Below are 19670 nucleotides of genomic sequence, written 5' to 3'. Positions count from 1 at the left end.
CTACAAGGAAAAAATTCCAGGCCAAGAATATTGTTATTATCCTATTAATAATTAACAAATAATCAAAAAAATAACAAATAGTGGTCACAGCAAGCTTAAAGCTCTTTTATTAATACATTTAACCATGTTTGGATACTACAATAAATAAATATGATTAAAATAATTTTATGAAAAAAAAATCCATCGGAGATAGAATACATATGTGAATTTGAGAGCATGACTAGTTAATAGTAATACTGAATATATTTCTGCAGAACAATGCCCAGGAGATGTTTGTCGAAAAGCTTTTTCCCTAAGATTGTAATAATAACAATTATTTTATTTATGTTAATCCGATTGTTGATTAAGCTTGACACCATCATAACAACCAAAATTTGACCAACTTTTATCAATAAAAAAATATTATAAAGCACCGAATCATGAAATCAAATGACCAACTTGTTTCAAAATAATAATAAATTAGTAAAATAGAAAGAAGAAAGAACCTAAGCATGTGACGATGTGTAGTTTGAGCAATTTGAGCAGCTTTTCAAGAAACGTTGAGTTGTGATGTTGTTGTGTTCTATGCGCGAGCAGATGAGCAGCTGCAGCTGTTCTTTAAACAAGAAAATTTGAGTTTAGGGTTCAGAGAAGTTGCTAAATATATATTCATATATACGGGTTGACGGGTCGGGTTGGGTTAAAAATTTACAACCCGACCCAACCCGCAAACAGTGCGGGTTGAAAATTTAACAACCCAACCCGACCCGTAAATTTTATCAACCCAACCCAACCCGCAAAAATTCATACGGGTTGGGTCGGGTTCACGGGTTGGGCGGGTTGGTGCCCACCCCTACATTGAAGAATTGAGGAAGAAATATCATATTCTTAATGATATTACGATGAGGTTATTGAGGGAAGATGAGATGGCCAGCAAATTGGGTGATGGAGAAACTGCCAATGCATTTGGCTCGTGTGTCACCTCTATGCTTCACACTCATTTTTCCAAAACAAAGCCTAGTGAAATTTTAAGCTGCCGTTGTCAGGTATTATTCTGTGCTAATCAAACAGCAGTTGAGCTTAGCCACAACGGAGCCTTTTGATGAGTATCTCATGTGCCATCTTCTCATTCATTTCTCCTTTTTTTTTTGAAAGCCAGATATATATATGTGTGTGTGTGTGTGTTGAAACCGAGCTCCCTTTTTCTCCCTTTTTTTTTTTTTACCGAACTATCTTTTTTTCTTTTTTTTCTTAAACCCAAACTTCTTTTTTTTTTTTTTGGTTGAAACTGAACTCATCTCCCTTTTTTTGGGGGACCCATTTTTTTTTTTTTAATGTTGAGTTCATGGTTATTGGTATTTTTTATGTAGAGTCAATATTGTGCTACTGACTTTTGCCGCTCCTTCACATTATAGAATCCATTTGGGTTTGTAAACAACACTGGTGAGTTGTCTCATCTCAAGCACAATCTGCTTCTTACATTCTTACATTTATGAATGTAAATTTTACTGGGTGTTGGCATTGTTGTGCTTTCGATTGTGTTGTATGCCGCCACTGATAAATAAAGTACAGTGGTGTCAGTAGTGAAAGGTTGCTATCATTTTGTTGGGCTAATAATGAAGATGTTGAGGTATTATGTACTGGCATTGAATGGGATGTTAAGTTTAAAGTGACCAAAATGTGTGTTTTCAATTTTCATACCTTTATGTCACGTACGTACCCTCCACTTTTCTTTATGCTCTTATTTCTTTATTTATTCTTTCTTTTTCTTTTCTCTATTATTCTTGTCAAATTTTTACTAACTTTTAAGCCTATTCAGCTTGGCATTACCTCAGTCAGCTTTACACTGCCTTTGTTAAGCTCGAGCCCATATTGTCCTTTCTTTGTTGTTTCAATTTCTTTTACCATTCATATCTTCTCAGTATTAAAAACTAGAGGATTGGTGTTAGGTTTGCAAAAAAAAATTATATTTTTCAACAATTAGTTTCCAACACCGGTAATAGCTTCCTGATATTGAAAATTGAGGGACTGGTGTTTAGGTTAAATTTTACCGATGTACGACCTGAAACCTAAATGAGTAGCCTAGTCAATACATACGACCTAAAGCCTATGTTGACGACCTAGTTTATAGTGCAACCTGAAGCCTATGTTGACGACCTGTTTATAATTGCAACTTGAAGCCTATGTTGGCGACCTGATTTATATGTACAATCTGAAACTTATGTGAACGACCCGATTTATAGGTACAACCTGAAGTAACTCGACTTGAGAATCTATTTGATAAACGTGGCTTATTTTTAGGGAAGTTATGTGCCACTACCTTCTCAATCTCTCACAATTGAAATATAACCACCTGTAACCACTAGTGAGCGTGCTAAAATTGTGGTAACCGCCCACAACTAGGGGGTCTTTTTAAACTGAAGAAAGCATCAGTTGAGAGGATTAGCAAAATTAGCCAAAAATTTCTTTAAGGGACCAATCTTAAAGCCTTTCTATTTCCCACAAGATTTATAACACCTCCACCGGAGGATTCTTGAATTTGAACTTATTTTCAATCTCTCTTTTTCAATTTTTTTTTTCTTTATACACAAAAGGATTTGAGTTAAGCATTGGAGGATCTACCCCGCGACTCTTACCGTCGTATTCTAACCGTGTTCTGTGGTTGGTGGGAGTAGAAAGTTGCAATTGGATTGACATTGAAGCTTGGATTCATGTTGTTATTCCCTAAGAAACAAATTTAGCTATTAAGGTCATTTTTCGACATCAACAATAATAGGACCATAAAGCCATTACAGATTTTTCAACACGCTTGAATCTTAAAGGTGTAAAAGCGTTAGTCACTTAGCATTGCAATCATACAAATCTTTGGCTTTACTCCTCTGACCGACAAATGTGAAATGTTCTCACTATCTTGAATTGAGAAAAATAAATAAATAAAAGAGATAAAAGATATTAAGTTATTAACAAAGAAAGTTTATTTTATAATTTGTCATTTAAGAGATTCCTAACCCAGAGAACATACATACATACATACACATACATACATATATACATACGTACATACGTACGTACATAAGATATATATATATTGTTTTTAACATTTTAAAATATTATTTTATTTATAAATGGGAAAACACCGAATTTGATGGGATAACATTGAAATTAACTAAAACATAAAAGTAAAACAAAACAGTTTCATTGAAAAAGTGAAGGTATTACTTGCAATATTGGAATTTGGATTCAAATTGAGGGGTTAATGTACTTTCAATTATGATGTTAAGTTATATTTGTTGTAACTTACAATTAATAAAAATAATGTAAAACTAAATAACATGTAGGTGGATTATACGAGGTTAATATTCTATTTTACCTTGTTTTCTATGGTAATGAGTTATATTAAATGTAATTCAAGAAGACCCACTTGGATTGATTGTATTGTCGTAATTCCAGTTACCTCCCCTACATTTGTATTAAGTTAATTACACTGTTAGTTAACTGCTTAAAAGACCAAAACAGTGAAACACCTTTGTTTGATCAAAATCAAAGCTGACATCCAGATTTTAGATAATTGATGCCTAATAACTATATGTTTTTGGAAGTAAAATAGAGAGATAAACAATTAAAACTTCAGAAAAAAATATAAAATTAGATTAATTGTAATCGGGGGTATACTTAGAAGGTTATTTTTGAAATTTTAGTAGTTATATTTGAGAAAGGGGTTTCTTAAGATAAATTCAGGGTTGGTAACAGTAGCATTCTATTTAAAATTTTATATAAAGTCGGGCTTAGGTATGCCCAAAAGATTAAAAAAATAGGGTAACCCGAAAACTGAGCCCGATTCAAAAACGAAACACAGAAGACCCGAAAAATTATCGAATAATATCGTATATTCAAGGGGCAAAAAACGAAAAATCTCCTCAAAATAATATCACCTGTACATATATAGGGCAGCTCTCAGCCGCTTGGCCACTGAGGTGGAGTTTTATAAGGCCATTCATTTTCAGAAGGCGCCTTATCTTCATCTCTCTCATTTCTCCTCGACGCTGCTGTTCCCAAATCCTCTCTTCGTTACACAAGCGACATGTCGTCCTCCACCGTATTAGGAGTGTCATCCACTCCATATCTAGAAGTGTCCAGTAAAAGAACAACGCCACCAGCAACGACGTCGTCAGCGTTATTGTCTTTGCCTTTAGCCGACAAGTCCCACTTCAACGCCTTAATAGCAACCTCGTCGGTAGCAAAGCCGTTGGGTTTCAGGAACGGCGGTGGTAGTGGGTTCGGGTTCAAACAGAGCCTTACATTTGTTCCTTCTGCAATTGCTACTCCCAATACAGTCCTTAGTGAAGAAGCCTTCAAAAGACTCGGCGAATTCTCTGAGAATTCTGGTTCTCTTGACGGCAGCGTCAGCGACGAAGATTATGAGTCACAAACTGTGTCTGATGAAGACGAACTCGCCATTTCTAAACTGGGTTTGCCTGGCCGTCTTGCTGAATCCCTCGAGAAGCGTGGCATTACTCACCTCTTCCCCATTCAGGTCACTTCATTTTACTCTGCATATCTTAGGGTTTATCTTCAAATAGTTTATTTTTGTGGTTCCTTTTAGTATATTTTTGTAAGCACAGTAGATAAATTGTATTTTTTAATGATTTTATTTATTGTTTTTATTTGAACTCGGGTGGACAGCCAAATTAAGTTACTTGAAAACCATTTGGGCAAGTTAATGGGGCATACTAGCTTAAAGGGTTTTGGTAAACACGCATTTTAGCTTAATTTTTTAAAGTGAAATAGCTAAGTGTTTTTAATCGACACCCATTGTTTAGAGAGGTTGTGGGATTGGAAGGCAACTAAATCTTGAACATAACCTTATTAATTTCAATTTCTGGTTTTTTTTTTTTTTTCATAATCTAGAGGGCTGTTTTCGAGCCGGCTTTGCAAGGTAGAGACTTGATAGCTCGTGCTAAAACTGGGACTGGGAAGACATTAGCTTTTGGCATCCCAATACTCAAACGCCTTACTGAGGGGTATGAACAAGCAATATCTCTCAGGTAATCGTTGTTCCTTACGTTTGCTGTATCATTTGTGCGATGCTGATTTGATTGAAATTGCATTTCTGATGAGCATTTGTTGATTTTGTTAGGCGCAGTCGTCTTCCTAAAGTTTTGGTGCTTGCACCTACTCGCGAGTTGGCAAGACAAGTGGAGAAGGAGATTAAAGAGTCTGCACCTTATTTGAACACTGTTTGTGTTTATGGAGGGGTTTCATATAATACACAGCAGAATGCTCTTTCTCGTGGGGTTGATGTTGTCGTTGGAACACCAGGTCGAATTATTGACCTCATCAATAATAGCTCACTTAAGTTGGGGGAAGTTGAGTATTTGGTCCTTGATGAAGCTGATCAGATGCTTGCAGTTGGATTTGAGGAGGATGTCGAACTTATTTTAGAAAACCTTCCACCCAAGCGACAGAGCATGCTTTTCTCTGCAACTATGCCTTCTTGGGTCAAAAAATTGTCTAGAAAATATTTGGACAATCCTCTGAATATTGATTTGGTATTACTACTACCTTTTCTTCCTCTTTCAATTTACAAAAAAGTTTTAATTCCTTTATGTTTTAGTTGGTTCAAGGTCTTAAACCTACGATGAGATAAGGTGTGTGTTATTTCACACACACACACACACACACACATATACATATATATGCCTTCCAGCTGTATAATTTTTGAAAATAAATGTTGAATTATTTTGTTATGTTTTCCCACTCCACACAGGTTGGTAACCAAGACGAAAAGCTTGCAGAGGGGATTAAACTTTATGCCATATCAACCACTGCAACATCAAAGCGAACCATTCTTAGTGATCTTATAACAGTATGGGTCCCTTCCTCCATGGTCTTAATAATTTTCTAAACAATTGTTGTTATGAGCAAGAAGCGAGATAAAAGGACATACATTTTTCCAACTTATACTATATGTGACACAAATCTGATGCATCACTGAAATAGCAAACATTTTTTTTTAAATTTTACTTATTTATTTATTTTTATTTGAAGAGTAGAGAACGTGAAATAGTTGGTAGAGTAGATCAGATTGTACCTGTGAAGATGACTTTAGTTAAAATTAAAATAAATAAAAAATTTTATGCCAATTTTTTAGTATGTGTAATGATAATATTGCAACATTGGTGAATTTGTATATGTAGTACCGTTTCATAACTCTATACTGCAAATCATACATTTTATTTATATATAAAAAGAAAATGTAAACATAATTTTTGATGTATTGATAACTGTTTTTAGCTCATTGGTTGCAATATTGCTACAATATGGTTGTTTATAAACTCTTCAACTGGTTTAAAAATCCAAGGGGACTGTTGTTATAGAGGTACTCAGCATTCTCATAATTTTCAGGTCTATGCAAAGGGTGGGAAGACCATTGTCTTTACACAGACAAAACGAGATGCTGATGAAGTCTCACTGGCATTAACAAGTATTATAGCTTCTGAAGCACTGCATGGAGATATTTCTCAACACCAAAGGGAGAGAACACTAAATGGCTTTAGGCAAGGAAAATTCACTGTTCTTGTTGCCACTGATGTTGCAGCGCGTGGGCTTGATATCCCCAATGTTGATTTAGTGAGTACAAAAATTTGACCATTTTGCATCTATTTATGTAAGCATAGACAAACCGAGTTTTGTTCAGTGACTTAATAAGCATTACAGAGAATCATGCATTTCCATGCACAATATCTACCATCTATCATATTTCAATGTTGTTGGCATCTGCCAAATAAGTTTTAAGATCTTTCTAAGGAAACTTTTTCTTTACTCTTCATTCAAGAAAACGCTCAAATTCAGATGTGCTCCCGAGAAATTGAGAAAGTCTGTGTTCCTTTTCTGCCTTTTCTTAGATTATCCACTATGAACTTCCCAATGATCCAGAGACTTTTGTGCATCGCTCTGGTCGTACTGGACGTGCAGGGAAGGAAGGTACTGCCATCCTGATGTTTACGAGTAGCCAAAGGAGAACAGTGAGATCCCTTGAGCGTGATGTGGGGTGTAAGTTTGAGTTTGTTAGTCCCCCAGTTGTAGAAGATGTTTTGGAATCATCCGCTGAGCAAGTAGTTGCCACTCTAAATGGAGTTCATCCCGAGTCTGTAGAGTTTTTCACCCCAACCGCCCAACGATTGATTGAAGAAAAAGGAACAGATGCTCTTGCTGCTGCACTGGCACAGCTGAGCGGATTTTCACGGCCTCCTTCGTCCCGTTCTCTTATCAACCATGAGCAGGTGCATGATCAAACCTCAATTTCAATTGTGAATCATGATTTTTTTACCGGGAACCATTCTCATGCAATTCAATTGTAATTTGAGCGGTAATTGTGGGTTTACATTAAAAGATTGCTTATTTTTCTTAATCCTGTATAATTCACTTTCTATTTAGATTATGATTCTGAACACTTATCTCAGGGCCACTTGTTGGTGTTGGAAGTTCAGATTGCATACCAGATTTGATGAATTCTTATAGTCTTCTGATAAAATATTAAACATATAATTCTTTGAACGTCATATTCAGTCTGTTTTGCTAAAGATATTTTCTTTTCGTCTCTATTTCTGCTATGCTGCAGTTTTTCTAGTTAGTTTTTGCAGTCTTCAGCCGGTAACTTGAACTGGATTCTTGGATTGCAGGGATGGGTGACATTGCAGTTGACTCGCGATTCAGCTTTTTCTAGGGGATTTATGTCTGCTAGATCTGTCATGGGATTTCTTTCTGACGTTTATCCTACAGCTGCCGATGAAATTGGAAAAATACACATAATTGCAGATGACAGGGTTTGTATCGACACAGTTATTTTACTCTATTTCTATGCGTCTGTACGCTTGGGTCTGTTTAATACAAAATCAGTAATCTGGTTAACTTACAGGTTCAGGGAGCTGTTTTTGATCTTCCGGAGGAGATTGCAAAGGAGTTGCTAAATAAACAAATACCTCCTGGAAACACCATTTCCAAGATCACTAAGGTTCATATTCTATTTTATCGTTTTTTATTAACTTACTTCAGCATGACAGTTGTATGTTGCTTCCAATTCTTCTCATAGGTTTTTTATTCTCCTGCTGACATGTGATTGTTAATTGTATTGGCAGTTGCCTGTCTTGCAAGATGATGGGCCCTCAAGCGATAACTATGGCAGGTTCTCTAGCGGGGATCGCTTTTCCAGAGGAGGAGGTTCTCGCTTTTCCAGGGGAGGAGCCAGGGGAGGAGGTTCTCGCTTTTCCAGGGGAGGAGCCAGGGGAGGAGGTTTTAGATCATCCCGCAGTTGGGGCAGTGATGATGAGGATGGATTTAGTTCATCCCGTGGCGGTCGCAGTTTTAGATCTGGAAATAACCAAGGGTCCAGGTTTTCAACAAGCAGTGATGATGATTGGTTGATTGGTGGTAGTAGGTCTAGCAGATCATCGTCCCGGGACAGGTATATATTCTTTCTTCTAAGTCTTTTTTTTTTTTTTGGTACACTTCTACAAGAGTTTGTTCTCATTCTTTGATCATGGGGAGGATCTTAAAATATTAAAATATCAAGCCATTACTTAGATAATCAATGGTGAATTTTCTTGCATGAACTTACTTATATATTTCTGTTAGACTGATTGAATCATATTGTTGTTTTTGGACTGATCCTTGGCCAAAATGCACTTGAATTCTTTCACTATTAACTCTGTTTCTTTCTCTTGCTTTTTGGTTAATTGATCAGAAAAAGAGCCTAGTTTGAATCTAAAATTACATTATATATAAAACCACGAACCTAAGTGGAATCAATCAAATTAATTGCATAGCGGCAGTCCCCATATCAGTGAACTTCTACCATATCAGTGAACTTCTACCGAGCATGATACCTTCGTTAATTTTGGGACATTGTTTACATATGATATGTTTTTGTGTTGCAAACTTGGAAAGTTTTCTTCCCACGGGAGCTTGTGTTTGTGCATATTGTTTCCTCTCTTATACTGTCCACTGATATGGTGGTTTGAATATAAATAGCAGCAGAAGCTTTGGAGGTGCCTGCTTCAACTGTGGGAGGTCTGGGCACAGAGCATCTGAATGTCCTAACTGAAATGACTTCTAAACCTGTAATTTTGAGGTTTCTGTTTCAACCTTAAGCAGTCTGGGAGGCAGGAGCAGGTCATCAGATACCATGACAGACAAGAATCAGTCGTGTGTGCTCTCGTTTACGTTAGGTTCTTTTAACGACCATAAACAGATCAGGAGGGCTGCTGCCGCTGCTGGCCAAACTTCCATGCATTATTTTGTTACAACCATAGTAATGCTTTAGGTCCAGATATTAGTAGCCATCACAGGAATCCATTTCTTTGTATCTTTTTGCCTGTTTATCCATGACATTTTTGTCGTTTCTTTGGTATTTCAATTGTTTGCTAACATTATATTATCCTTATTAACGGAAGTTTTCCAACAATGACGCCATCATTAACATTACTCAGCAGTTTCTGAATATCCTTCTGTTACACAGTTCCTGTGACCTTTTTGGCCATGGTATACAAACACGTAAATTGCTGCATCCGTTGCTATACTAACAAGAAACTCTTGGGAATAAAAAAATTTGGGTAAAGGACTGTGGCACCAACATCGAAGAAGTTGATTTCTCAATCACAATTCAAAAGAAAGCTCAACATTTTGATGATGTTCACAGAATCCGAATACAAGACAGTTTCAAAATGATTTTTTATGAAACTTATTTGCCAAAGAGAATGTTAATGACACCTCTAAAACCTTGTCCCCTCTTATCAATAAGAGCCTCTCTAACAGCCTTCTCATCAGGGACAAAGCCTTTAGCCTTCATCTGCTGTAACAGCTCCCTCGCTTCGTCCACCTTCTGTGCCCTCACAAAGGCCTCAAAAACGGCGGTATAAGTGCCAGCATTAGGACGCATGCCCTTACCCACCATCTCCATCAGATATTTCTGAGCATCACCCAATAACTTAGCATTACCGTCAGCAGCAGCAGCAGCAGAAAGCCCTTTAATCAGAACAGCATAAGTGTAAGCATTCGGGGCAACCCCAGAAGCCAGCATCCGCATAAACACTCTCAGAGCCTCCTTGCCCTGCCCGGCACTCGCATAGGCTTCGATAACAGCAGTGTGGGCCACCACATCAGGCATGTGGCCTTTGTCTTTGATCTGAGCGAACAGTTGCAACGCCTCGTGGGTGAGCCCGTCTTTGGACAAAGCGTCGAACATCTTGACGGCGTTGTTCGTGAGGCCTTCCGTTCTCATTTTGTGAAAAATCTCTTGAAGGTTTCTTGGGTCGGTTGGTTCTTCGTCGACGACTTTCTTGAAGGGATCGTACGGCGGCGGCAGTTTGCTCTTGTCGATTTTGTTAACACTGACATTGTCGTCGTTGTCGTCGTCGTCATCGGATAGAGAGAAGTTGACTTTTGTGTTGACGTATTTCTTGGTGGGTTGATCAGAAGAGGAGCTTAATAATCTTTGGAGAGTGGCATTAACTCTAGTATTTGTTATTCTTAAACTCCGCTTGGGTGATGGTGAACGAAGAAGCCAGCGTAATATTGTCGTTGCTGCCATTCGTAGTGGTGCTTGCTGATGGGAAAATATGATGTTTATTTAATTGTAATAAATAATTTTTTTAATTAATAAAATAAATGAGATATTTTATTTAAATATCTTAATTGTATTAATATTTTTTATTAAAATCTATTTAATCATATTATATGTATTTATGTGATCACTATGTGGATTCACAGGAGACAGAAATACAAGTTATCTTATGATTAAATAAATTTAGTTCGCAGTTGATAAATAAAGTTGGGCACTTTATTTAGGTATAGACTGTAATAAATTCATTGAATGATTTGTCTTAATCATGTATGAATTTATTGATGTAGTACGACTACATTGAACAGGATCACATATGAGATTTAATTAACTTTGTAATAACTGTCAGACTTATTAAATCTCATAGGCATTAATTTTACTATAATCTTAATCTTGAGTTAATTATAATTTCATAATTGTAATTTTTATTCCATTTGAGTTACCAATTGGCACGACACATACTTGTGGTCAAGATTACCCGGTATCTTGGTGGGAGTAATTATGAGTATTGGAGTTATGGATTAACAATATAGAATTTGTACAACACATCTCTTGATGGGTTTTCGGCACTTGATCATAGAATTCTATGGCCAGAGTGTGTCAACATATTTAGTATGTTGAAAATGATCATTAGAGAAAATCAGTAACTATTAAGGAACAAGATGTAATTAAATTGATTGGACAGTTGAGATATTGATTTAATTAATGAGGTGGTACAAAGGATTGTGCAGTAAAGAAATCAATGTGGCTTGGGACGAATTATTATTCGAGCATACAATTATAGAGGTCAATTCCAATCTTTTAGTGGAGTAGATTTAGAATTAAATAATTAGGCTATTTTAATTACAGACCTAATTGTTATAGCCACTATTGTATGTTCTCAAATGATCCCCGGGTTAGCTCATTTAATTGACTGCACCACTACTGAATTAATAAGCAAGATAACTAGCTATTTGGGTCAAAAGCCTAAATATATCATTTAGTGGGAGGCTTCATTTAATTAGCTTGTGTGTAAGTCACTATTGTATGTTCTCAAATGATCCCCGGGTTAGCTCATTTAATTGACTGCACCACTACTGGATTAATAAGCAAGATAACTAGCTATTTGGGTCAAAAGCCTAAATATATCATTTAGTGGGAGGCTCCATTTAATTAGCTTGTGTGTAAGGGGCTTTATGTTATTTTACAAGGTGGGTCCCCTATAGAAAAAACAAGTAACGTGAGTTTTATTTTTTGATTATTTGGAGCTTAGGGTTTTCACTAAAGGGAGATATAAAAGGCTTATTTTCTCTAAAGAAAATGAGAGCAGCCACTTTATACAGATTAGAGAAAAAGATTTTTCTCTCTATTATTGAGAGAAAAATTTTCTCGTGCTAGTTGCTTTGGTAGTGATAAAGACGCCCACACGTCAAGTGCATATCAAACTTGAGCCATAACCTGAAAGATCATTGGTGACAGTTCGTGATCTAACAAGCGTGGTGGTGACGGATCGTGATCTAATAGGCGTGGTGGTGACGGATCATGATTTGGGAGCCTAAATCACTTCAGCGGAAAAAGCCAAATCGGATTTTCAAGGTACGATTTCTAGATTAAAAATTCTTATATATTATATGAGAATGATCTTACAAAGGTTTTATAAAATTAGAAAAATTTGATTTTTCACCAACACTTGGTGCATGCCGACTGCTGCCAAACTTAAAAAAGTGCATCCATTACCACTGTAGAAAGTACCAAAATACCGTTGTTTTAAACTGATATTATTTGAACGTATTTGACCTCTCAACGCAATTTGGCCCGACTTTAATTAACTTGAACTTAGTCGATCTTACTTTATCTTATCCAATTGGTTGATTCTACTGATTTTAGTGATTAAACTAACCAGGTGTACTGTTTATAAATTAAATAAGGATATGTTAGTGATTTCATTTTTATCACTGATAACAAATATAAAAAAAAGGCTATTTTTACTTAAAACTTCAAATTTCAGTCATGAAAACAGTATAGAGAAAAATGAACATTCAGAGGTAATTCACGATTAGCTTCTAGTATGCCGTGTTATTCAAAGGTATTTACAAAACCAAATGTGATCCAATTATATATATATATTGTTGGGAAAGAAAGGGAATACCCCAACCAGTTACAAATTAAATAGAAATAAATTTATTTCTCTTTTTATGTGATTAAAATAGGACGTGTACCACAAATAAATAGATAAAAAAATTAACTAACAAAATCCAAAGAAAGAATTAACCACAAAAGACAGATTTTTACATGAAAAACCTAAAACAGGAAAAATCACGTATAATCTTCAACTATATTAATGGAATTACAACACAAATTCTTCTCTAAATAATAATAGAGGCTAACAACATCAATAATATCAATATTATTGGGTTACATTAACAACATGATAATTATCTTTATAATAAGTGGGTATCTCAAATAATAACAACAAGAGAATAAAATAAAAATCAAGACTAATAGAATTGTAGAGGGTGATGCTAAGAACTTACCCTCAAAATTTGAGAGATATCGGAGTTAATTTCGTCTTCAAATCATTCAATTAAAAGCTTGAAAATCTTATCCCAAATTATAATTGTACAATTAAAGATTGAAAATCTTATTACAATTTGTAATAGCCGGCCACTATCTTCTTCTCTCTTTGGCCTTTTTTTTTCTCCACTTTTTTCGATATTGTAATTACGGCTGCCGGCTGCCCCTTGCTTTTTAAAGCAAATTTCATGGAAAATTTTATTCGCTCCCTTCAAAATTTCTTTAATTGCTTAACTATCCAAAGTTTATTGGGCTTGGCCACCTAAATGAGATGGACCTAACACACACACAAACATATATATAACCTACACTATAGGGACGTTAATTTGTATTAAAATTCTTCCGGCAATTATCAAACTAATAATAGTTCATCAATTTGTCATTGAATTTACGAGGAGCACTTTTAATTTTATTAAAAACAATTGGGATTTGTATGAAATTAGAAAAAAAAACATTATTCGTTTTCAGAGAGATTGGCTTAAACTTTAAAGAAAGGGCGAATAAAAACTGGGAGTTAGGAAAAAGAAAAAAATAAAATTTTAGTTGAGTTTATTATTGAGATTTTATCAGATGTACAGAAATTTAGATTTTTGAACAAGTAAAATAATGGATTCAACCACTCCCTCACAAGTGTTAGGGTAGTAACTCGTATCCCCACAATAGTATTATGGGAGTTTAATTTCATTCCTCAAATTTGAGTAAAGGCAATCTTCTCCCTTTCAAAATATGAGTGTAGTTGACGTCCCTCGAATATTAGAGAGGATAGAATTTAGGCAGTACTATATAAGATTTAGTATAAACTAGTTCCAGTAATTGTCTGATTGTATATATTAATTGTAGTCTCATTTATATGAGTTGTAATCTTAAACCATAATCTCATGTAATAAAAAATAATAATAATGGATTCAAATATCCTTACTATTGTATAATATGATTTTTCATTTTTCTTTTTTACAAAAAAATTATATAACGTAATTAAATTTAATATTTTTAAGGGTTAATTTCAACCTACCTCTTTCGTGAAGTGACAATCTTCAAATTGCCCCTTACTATTGAAAACATCAAGCTACCTCCTAAAGCTCGTTATCTTTAACCACTAACCGCCGCTAACTCATAAAAGTACGAAAACACTCATATCTTAACAGAATATTTTTGTAACGACATTATGAGGATAAAAAAAAAGGTTGATGTGTGATTAGTCATTAGAAAATGAAAAAAATTGTTGATGTATGACTAGTCATTTAAAAATAAATTAAAAAATAAAGTGTTAAAATGACTTAATGGGCCTAAATGAATTGATAATTTTTCTAAATTAAACATGTTAGTTAAAATAAATTACAAGACATGCCATCATATATAAATTACGATAATGCCATCTTCATCATTTTCTTTTTTTTTTCTTCTTTTCTTTTATGTACATAACTCCAGTAACTTTTTTCTTTCCTTTAATTTTTCTCATCCTCACTCCTTCCTCTTTTCGTTTCATTTGTTTTTTTTTTCATCCTTACTTTTTTTTGTCTTTTTCTTCATTTTTTTTCTTTCATGTACATGACTCTAGTAGTATTTTTTTTTCCTTTCCTTTCATTTTTCTCATCCTCACTCCTTTCATTTGTTTGGTGAAACTCCAGTAGCATTTTTCTTTTGTTCCTTGATTTTCCCTATTTTTTATATCTATATTTTCTTTAAGTACCTTTACAAAATGAAAAAAGAATAATAATGATAATAATAAAGAGGCAAACTTCTAAACTCCACGAATTTTACAATAATAATGATATTTGGGATTACTTAATTTTAGATTATGAATATTCTTTAATCTTGAACTAACCATATTATTAATAACATAATGAATTAATTTTATTATTGTTTATTATTTTTAGTTTGGTGAATAAGCAAAGGATTTGAAGAGTTCTGGGTTATTTGCAACGACAATGATTTTGGTGAAAAGGGTTTTGAAGCTTTAGATTAAGTTTGTGGCTATATTTTTCTTTTGTTCTTTGATTTTTTTATCCATATATTTTTTAAATATCTTTGCAAATGGAAAAGGAATAATAATGATTATTATAGTAAATGCAAAATATTATTCTTTTTCCATTTATAATTTTAATTAATTAATTAATTAATTTTTAAATAAAAAAATTAAAATTTAATCAGTTCGAACAAAATTAGACATATAGGTGCAAAATGAAAATATTTTAAAATATTAGGGATACATATCATAAATATTTAAAAATTTGTGGTGTTTTGAAAAACTTAGAAAGATTTGGGCCTATAAAAATTAACCCACATCAAGATTTGATTTTTTTTTTTTTACTGTTAAAAGAATGCACAAATACTATTTTACCCTTTTAACCATTAAAAGTTACAAACAAATAACGATTTTTAAAGAGTTATTTAATGTTTTCATATGTAAGGGGGATAATTTAAAGATTATCACTTTGCGAGGTGGTAGGCTGAAAGTTGCCCTATTTTTAATTTATTTGGAAACGCCAGTGTTCATTGTGAATTTGTGATTAGTATTTTAATCAATTTTAATCAATTTTAACCATTTCTATGAGAGGGGTGCTTGTTTGTCAATAAAAAGCATTATGAATCGAGGCTTCAGGCTTATGTTACGTTAACCTTATTGCCAAACGGGAAACGAGGATGGGAGTGGACCGGTTCGAGTTTCGGTTCAAACCGAGGACTCAACTCAGACCGGCTATGGGTCTCGACTTATTTCGAGAACTTTTATCAGTTCCTTTATTTTTTTCGCAAACACTGCAACACACAACACAACTACTCTCGAGCCGCCGCTCAGCTTTCACTCACCACCCAGGCATTTTCTGATACCTAATTTATTATTTATTTTATTATTTATTAAGTAGTTAGAGAAATTGCATGACAAATTTAAAGAATTGAATATCTTCTGCATAACAGCAAATTATCAGAAAATTAACTAATTTACATTGTTTATGATCACAAATTTATGCCTTGCGTTTTAGAGAAAGAAACTAAAATTGTTAAACAAATTCGATTGATTTTAGATTTTTTTTTAGCTTGTTCTGTAACATTTTCGAACTGCATGTTTCGCTTTTGTATGTTGTGCTATTTTATTGTTATTTATTTATTTATTTATTTATTTTGTGGAAACAGCTAAAGAACGTTCCGAATCATGTCGTGGTGCACTATCGAGTCTGATCCTGGTATGGCTTTAGATCAACCTATATGGGCAACGTACTCTTGTTGACTTGCAGTTGTAAATTTCGAGCAATTTAGCTGGGATGCCAATGGCAAAATAGGTTAAAAAATGTGGTTGAATATAGGATTTATGAGATGATGTAGTAGAAAAGAACTAGCGGTTTTAGGGAAGAAGGGGCATGGCTCTGTTCTTAGAAATGAGAGTGAATTGATGGAGTTGACTAGCTGGGGGTTTAAGTTATGGTAGAATTAGAGATTGGAAGTGTTTTTGTCTGTGCTTACTGTAAGTAGAATTACCTGGGGGTTTTAAAGGGCTGAAAGAAATTTTTCTTGAGTTCAAAGCTTTGAGTATGCATGACTTAATCTAGCAATTATTTCTTTCCAGTATATCAATACAATATTTTCATCTTTTAGTCCTATAACTTGTTGTATTTGTTAGAAATCATGTCCACATCTCATCCATATTGGTTAAGTATCTTAGTGTTATATCACCGTGTATATGGTTGTATATATAATTTTTTAATGCGGACATCGTTGAGTTTCATGTTTGCATTTCAGGCGTGTTTACTGAACTTATACAACAAATTCAAGTAAAAGGCGTTCAGGTACTTCATGATTTGTGGAATATATTTGTCTTTATTTTTTGTCGGGTTCTTGTCTATGCAATTCGTGGTATCTGTTGATTTATTTGCTTACTTTTCTTTGGATGTTTTTGGAGCTTGTACTTCTGGAGCTATTTCTCCACCCATTATTTCATCTTGATCATCCTTTTTAAATAAAGTAAATTGCATATTGTTATTACAAAGACTAATTATATTTATGGAAAAAAATAATCATAAAATGCTTTCCAAATTATTCTAGTGTTGTAGAAATAGCCATCAAGAAATAGTTTGGCATGTTTTAAAACCCATCGAGTAAAGAGCATGCTTTTGAAAACTTACCGAGTAAAGAGTGTGACTTTTAGATGCTTTTGTCTTTAAAATAGCGCACGCTTCGTGCACATAGTGTATCCTAAGTCCTTTCTATAGATTTTAGGAAGGCTATGATTTCGGTTTTCATTTTATGCATTTGTTACTGTACTTTATCATAGCTAATTACGGTTAATGATCATCCATCTCTCAGATTAGCTAGTGGCAAGGGGGTTTTCATCTGTTTTTACTTTGGCCAAATATTTGATAGTTATTGGGTGCTCTTTCTCAAGATAATGGGAATGTGATTTTATTTAGATAATTCTTTTTTGGGTTCTGATGTAGTGCAAATGCCACTCTGATAGCCATCTTGCTGTTCTATGATCGCATTTATTTTCACCAACAAGACCCCAGATTCGCTAGCCACCATTGCTACCCATAGTACTATTATTTCTATCCTCTTATTATGTTTTATTTTGTCTCAAATTGGTTCGGTTGAAATGTATGTTCATTATTATGCCTTAGCCAAATTTACACCATTTATGCATTTCTGATTCCGTGACATGCACATGCAGGTTGAGGAGTTGTATTCCCTGGACCTTGATTCTCTTAACAATCTGAGGTTAGTTCTTGGATCACAGTATCTGAATATCTTTGCTTTCTCCCAACACTATATATGTTTGGCTGAATGACTGTTTGGTGGTTCAGGTTGTTTTTAAATTCTCTTTTATTTTCAGGCCTGTCTATGGGTTGATTTTCCTTTTCAAATGGCGTCCAGGGGAAAAAGATGACCGTGTTGTGATTAAGGATCCAAATCCTAACTTGTTTTTTGCCAGCCAGGTTTGTTTTGTAGACAGAATTTTTTTTTTTTTCCCGCTGGAGCATTATAAATTTTATGGGATTTGTTCATTTTACTGTTTTGATGCTCTCATAGGTCATTAATAATGCCTGTGCAACACAAGCAATCTTGTCTATCCTCCTGAATTGTCCAGATATCGACATTGGCCCGGAATTGTCAAAGTTGAAAGAGTTTACCAAGAACTTTCCACCGGAACTCAAAGGTTTGGCTATCAACAACAGTGATGCAATACGGGCAGCCCATAATAGTTTTGCTAGGCCGGAGCCTTTTGTTCCTGAGGAGCAGAAGGCTGCTGGCAAAGATGATGATGTGTACCATTTTATAAGCTATATACCTGTTGATGGGGTACTGTATGAACTCGATGGACTTAAGGAAGGGCCCATTAGCCTTGGTCCATGCACTGGCGGGCAAGGTGACATGGATTGGCTGCAGATGGTGCAACCAGTGATCCAAGAACGCATTGAAAGGTATTCCAAAAGTGAGATAAGATTCAATCTAATGGCAGTTATAAAGAACAGAAAAGAAATGTACACTGCTGAACTCAAGGAGTTTCAAAGGAAGAGGGAACGCATCCTGCAGCAGCTTGCTTCCTTGCAGTCAGAGAGAATGGTGGACAAAACCAGTTTTGAAGCACTTAATAAATCACTTTCCGAAGTAAATGCTGGAATTGAAGGTGCTACCGAGAAGATTCTGATGGAGGAAGAAAAATTCAAGAAGTGGAGAACCGAAAATATCAGAAGAAAGCACAATTATATCCCTTTCTTGTTTAATTTTCTCAAGATTCTTGCTGAAAAGAAGCAATTGAAACCCCTAATTGAGAAGGCCAAGCAGAAAACAAGCAGCTCTAGCTGAATGATTCGTTTGTAGTTAAACTAAATTGCAAGATTATATAGATGTCGAAGAACTTTGTTGTTGGGATTTTATTTTGATCTGTAGAAGTTATGTTTATCTATGTGCTTAGTGTGCAAGGCATGTATTTTATGGTTATTTTTCAAAAAAATTGGGATATTAAATGATGCGTAGCAGATATGGGGACGGCAATAGATAGCACCTACTGCGCATTTGTTATCATTAAATTCTTGTAAAAAATTAAAAAATCTGTCCAGTCTGCTGGGGGTTTTTATTTCTTTGGAAAAAAAACTATCACTGCGGCTTTTAATAATTATTAAACTGTGGCTTTAATAATTACTTAACTCATCCATAACCCTTAGTGGTTTTTTAGCAGGTTTTACATTCAAAGTTATAAATGTTTAAAAATATTTTGAACAATCCATAAAAATTTAAATTACATAATTTAAATATAAATTTATAATATTAGCCTAAAAAATTAAAAAAATATTTAATTCTAAATTTTATCAATGTAAACGAGAAATAAAGTTTTAACATTAAAATAAATTTACAAAATATATTCGTGTAACACAAAATAATAATATTAATAATTAAATTTTGACCAGCTATTGTTAAGAATTAGTTAAGCAAATAAAAACCCAATAGTAAGCAATCAATAAATTCAAATCATAAAAGCAAACGAACAAAATTAATCAAATTAAAATAAAAAATTAGTAATATGAAACTT

The 19670-nt window shown here is 34.3% G+C and overlaps 3 protein-coding genes across 8 annotated transcripts; 2 read left to right on the top strand and 1 right to left on the bottom strand.

Annotated features, from left to right (window-relative positions):
- Window positions 1-3901: 3901 nt before the first annotated feature.
- On the top strand, window positions 3902-9388 carry LOC18034118 (DEAD-box ATP-dependent RNA helicase 3, chloroplastic). Of its 5 annotated transcripts, none has more exons than XM_024178890.1 (11): window positions 3902-4513; window positions 4888-5024; window positions 5117-5528; window positions 5747-5845; window positions 6385-6609; window positions 6885-7262; window positions 7662-7805; window positions 7898-7993; window positions 8118-8199; window positions 8272-8443; window positions 9010-9388. In XM_024178890.1, exons 1-11 carry the CDS (start codon window positions 4061-4063, stop codon window positions 9080-9082), a joined length of 2271 nt encoding a protein of 756 aa, XP_024034658.1. In that variant the 5' UTR covers window positions 3902-4060; the 3' UTR covers window positions 9083-9388. The 5 variants fall into 5 exon arrangements, with proteins under 5 accessions (XP_024034658.1, XP_024034657.1, XP_024034656.1 ...); XM_024178889.1 differs by having other exon boundaries at window positions 8236-8443; XM_024178888.1 differs by having other exon boundaries at window positions 8118-8235.
- Window positions 9389-9522: 134 nt separating this feature from the next.
- On the bottom strand, window positions 9523-10588 carry LOC112096419 (pentatricopeptide repeat-containing protein At4g38150-like; the record flags this gene model as incomplete). Its single annotated transcript, XM_024179843.1, has 1 exon — window positions 9523-10588. A coding segment is annotated over one exon (870 nt), but the record flags the coding sequence as incomplete, so codon positions are not given.
- A 5174-nt stretch (window positions 10589-15762) lies between these two features.
- Window positions 15763-19165, top strand: LOC18034241 (ubiquitin carboxyl-terminal hydrolase 2). 2 transcript variants are annotated; one of them, XM_006423871.2, is made up of 6 exons: window positions 15893-15965; window positions 16283-16332; window positions 16886-16932; window positions 17811-17857; window positions 17973-18075; window positions 18170-19165. In XM_006423871.2, the coding sequence occupies exons 2-6, from the start codon at window positions 16302-16304 to the stop codon at window positions 18944-18946; spliced, it is 1005 nt and encodes a 334-aa protein (XP_006423934.1). In that variant the 5' UTR covers window positions 15893-15965; window positions 16283-16301; the 3' UTR covers window positions 18947-19165. The 2 variants fall into 2 exon arrangements, with proteins under 2 accessions (XP_024035190.1, XP_006423934.1); XM_024179422.1 differs by lacking the exon at window positions 16283-16332 and having other exon boundaries at window positions 15763-15965.
- The last annotated feature ends 505 nt before the right edge of the window (window positions 19166-19670 follow it).

The sequence above is a fragment of the Citrus clementina genome, unplaced genomic scaffold (assembly GCF_000493195.1).
Source record: "Citrus clementina cultivar Clemenules unplaced genomic scaffold, Citrus_clementina_v1.0 scaffold_8, whole genome shotgun sequence".
Taxonomy (NCBI): Eukaryota; Viridiplantae; Streptophyta; class Magnoliopsida; order Sapindales; family Rutaceae; genus Citrus; species Citrus x clementina.
This window is presented reverse-complemented; position numbering and strand designations above follow the sequence as displayed.

Excerpts from the sequence above, each read along its gene's own strand:
- LOC18034241 (XM_024179422.1), top strand. The coding sequence starts at position 15,794 with ATGGGAGTGGACCGGTTCGAGTTTCGGTTCAAACCGAGGACTCAACTC. Across the intron at positions 17,858-17,972 it reads GATTCTCTTAACAATCTGAG|GCCTGTCTATGGGTTGATTT; the intron begins GTTAGTTCTTGG and ends TTTTATTTTCAG. Across the intron at positions 18,076-18,169 it reads ACTTGTTTTTTGCCAGCCAG|GTCATTAATAATGCCTGTGC; the intron begins GTTTGTTTTGTA and ends ATGCTCTCATAG.
- LOC18034118 (XM_006423873.2), top strand. The coding sequence starts at position 4,061 with ATGTCGTCCTCCACCGTATTAGGAGTGTCATCCACTCCATATCTAGAA. Across the intron at positions 5,025-5,116 it reads GAACAAGCAATATCTCTCAG|GCGCAGTCGTCTTCCTAAAG; the intron begins GTAATCGTTGTT and ends TGATTTTGTTAG. Across the intron at positions 8,444-9,009 it reads AGATCATCGTCCCGGGACAG|CAGCAGAAGCTTTGGAGGTG; the intron begins GTATATATTCTT and ends GAATATAAATAG.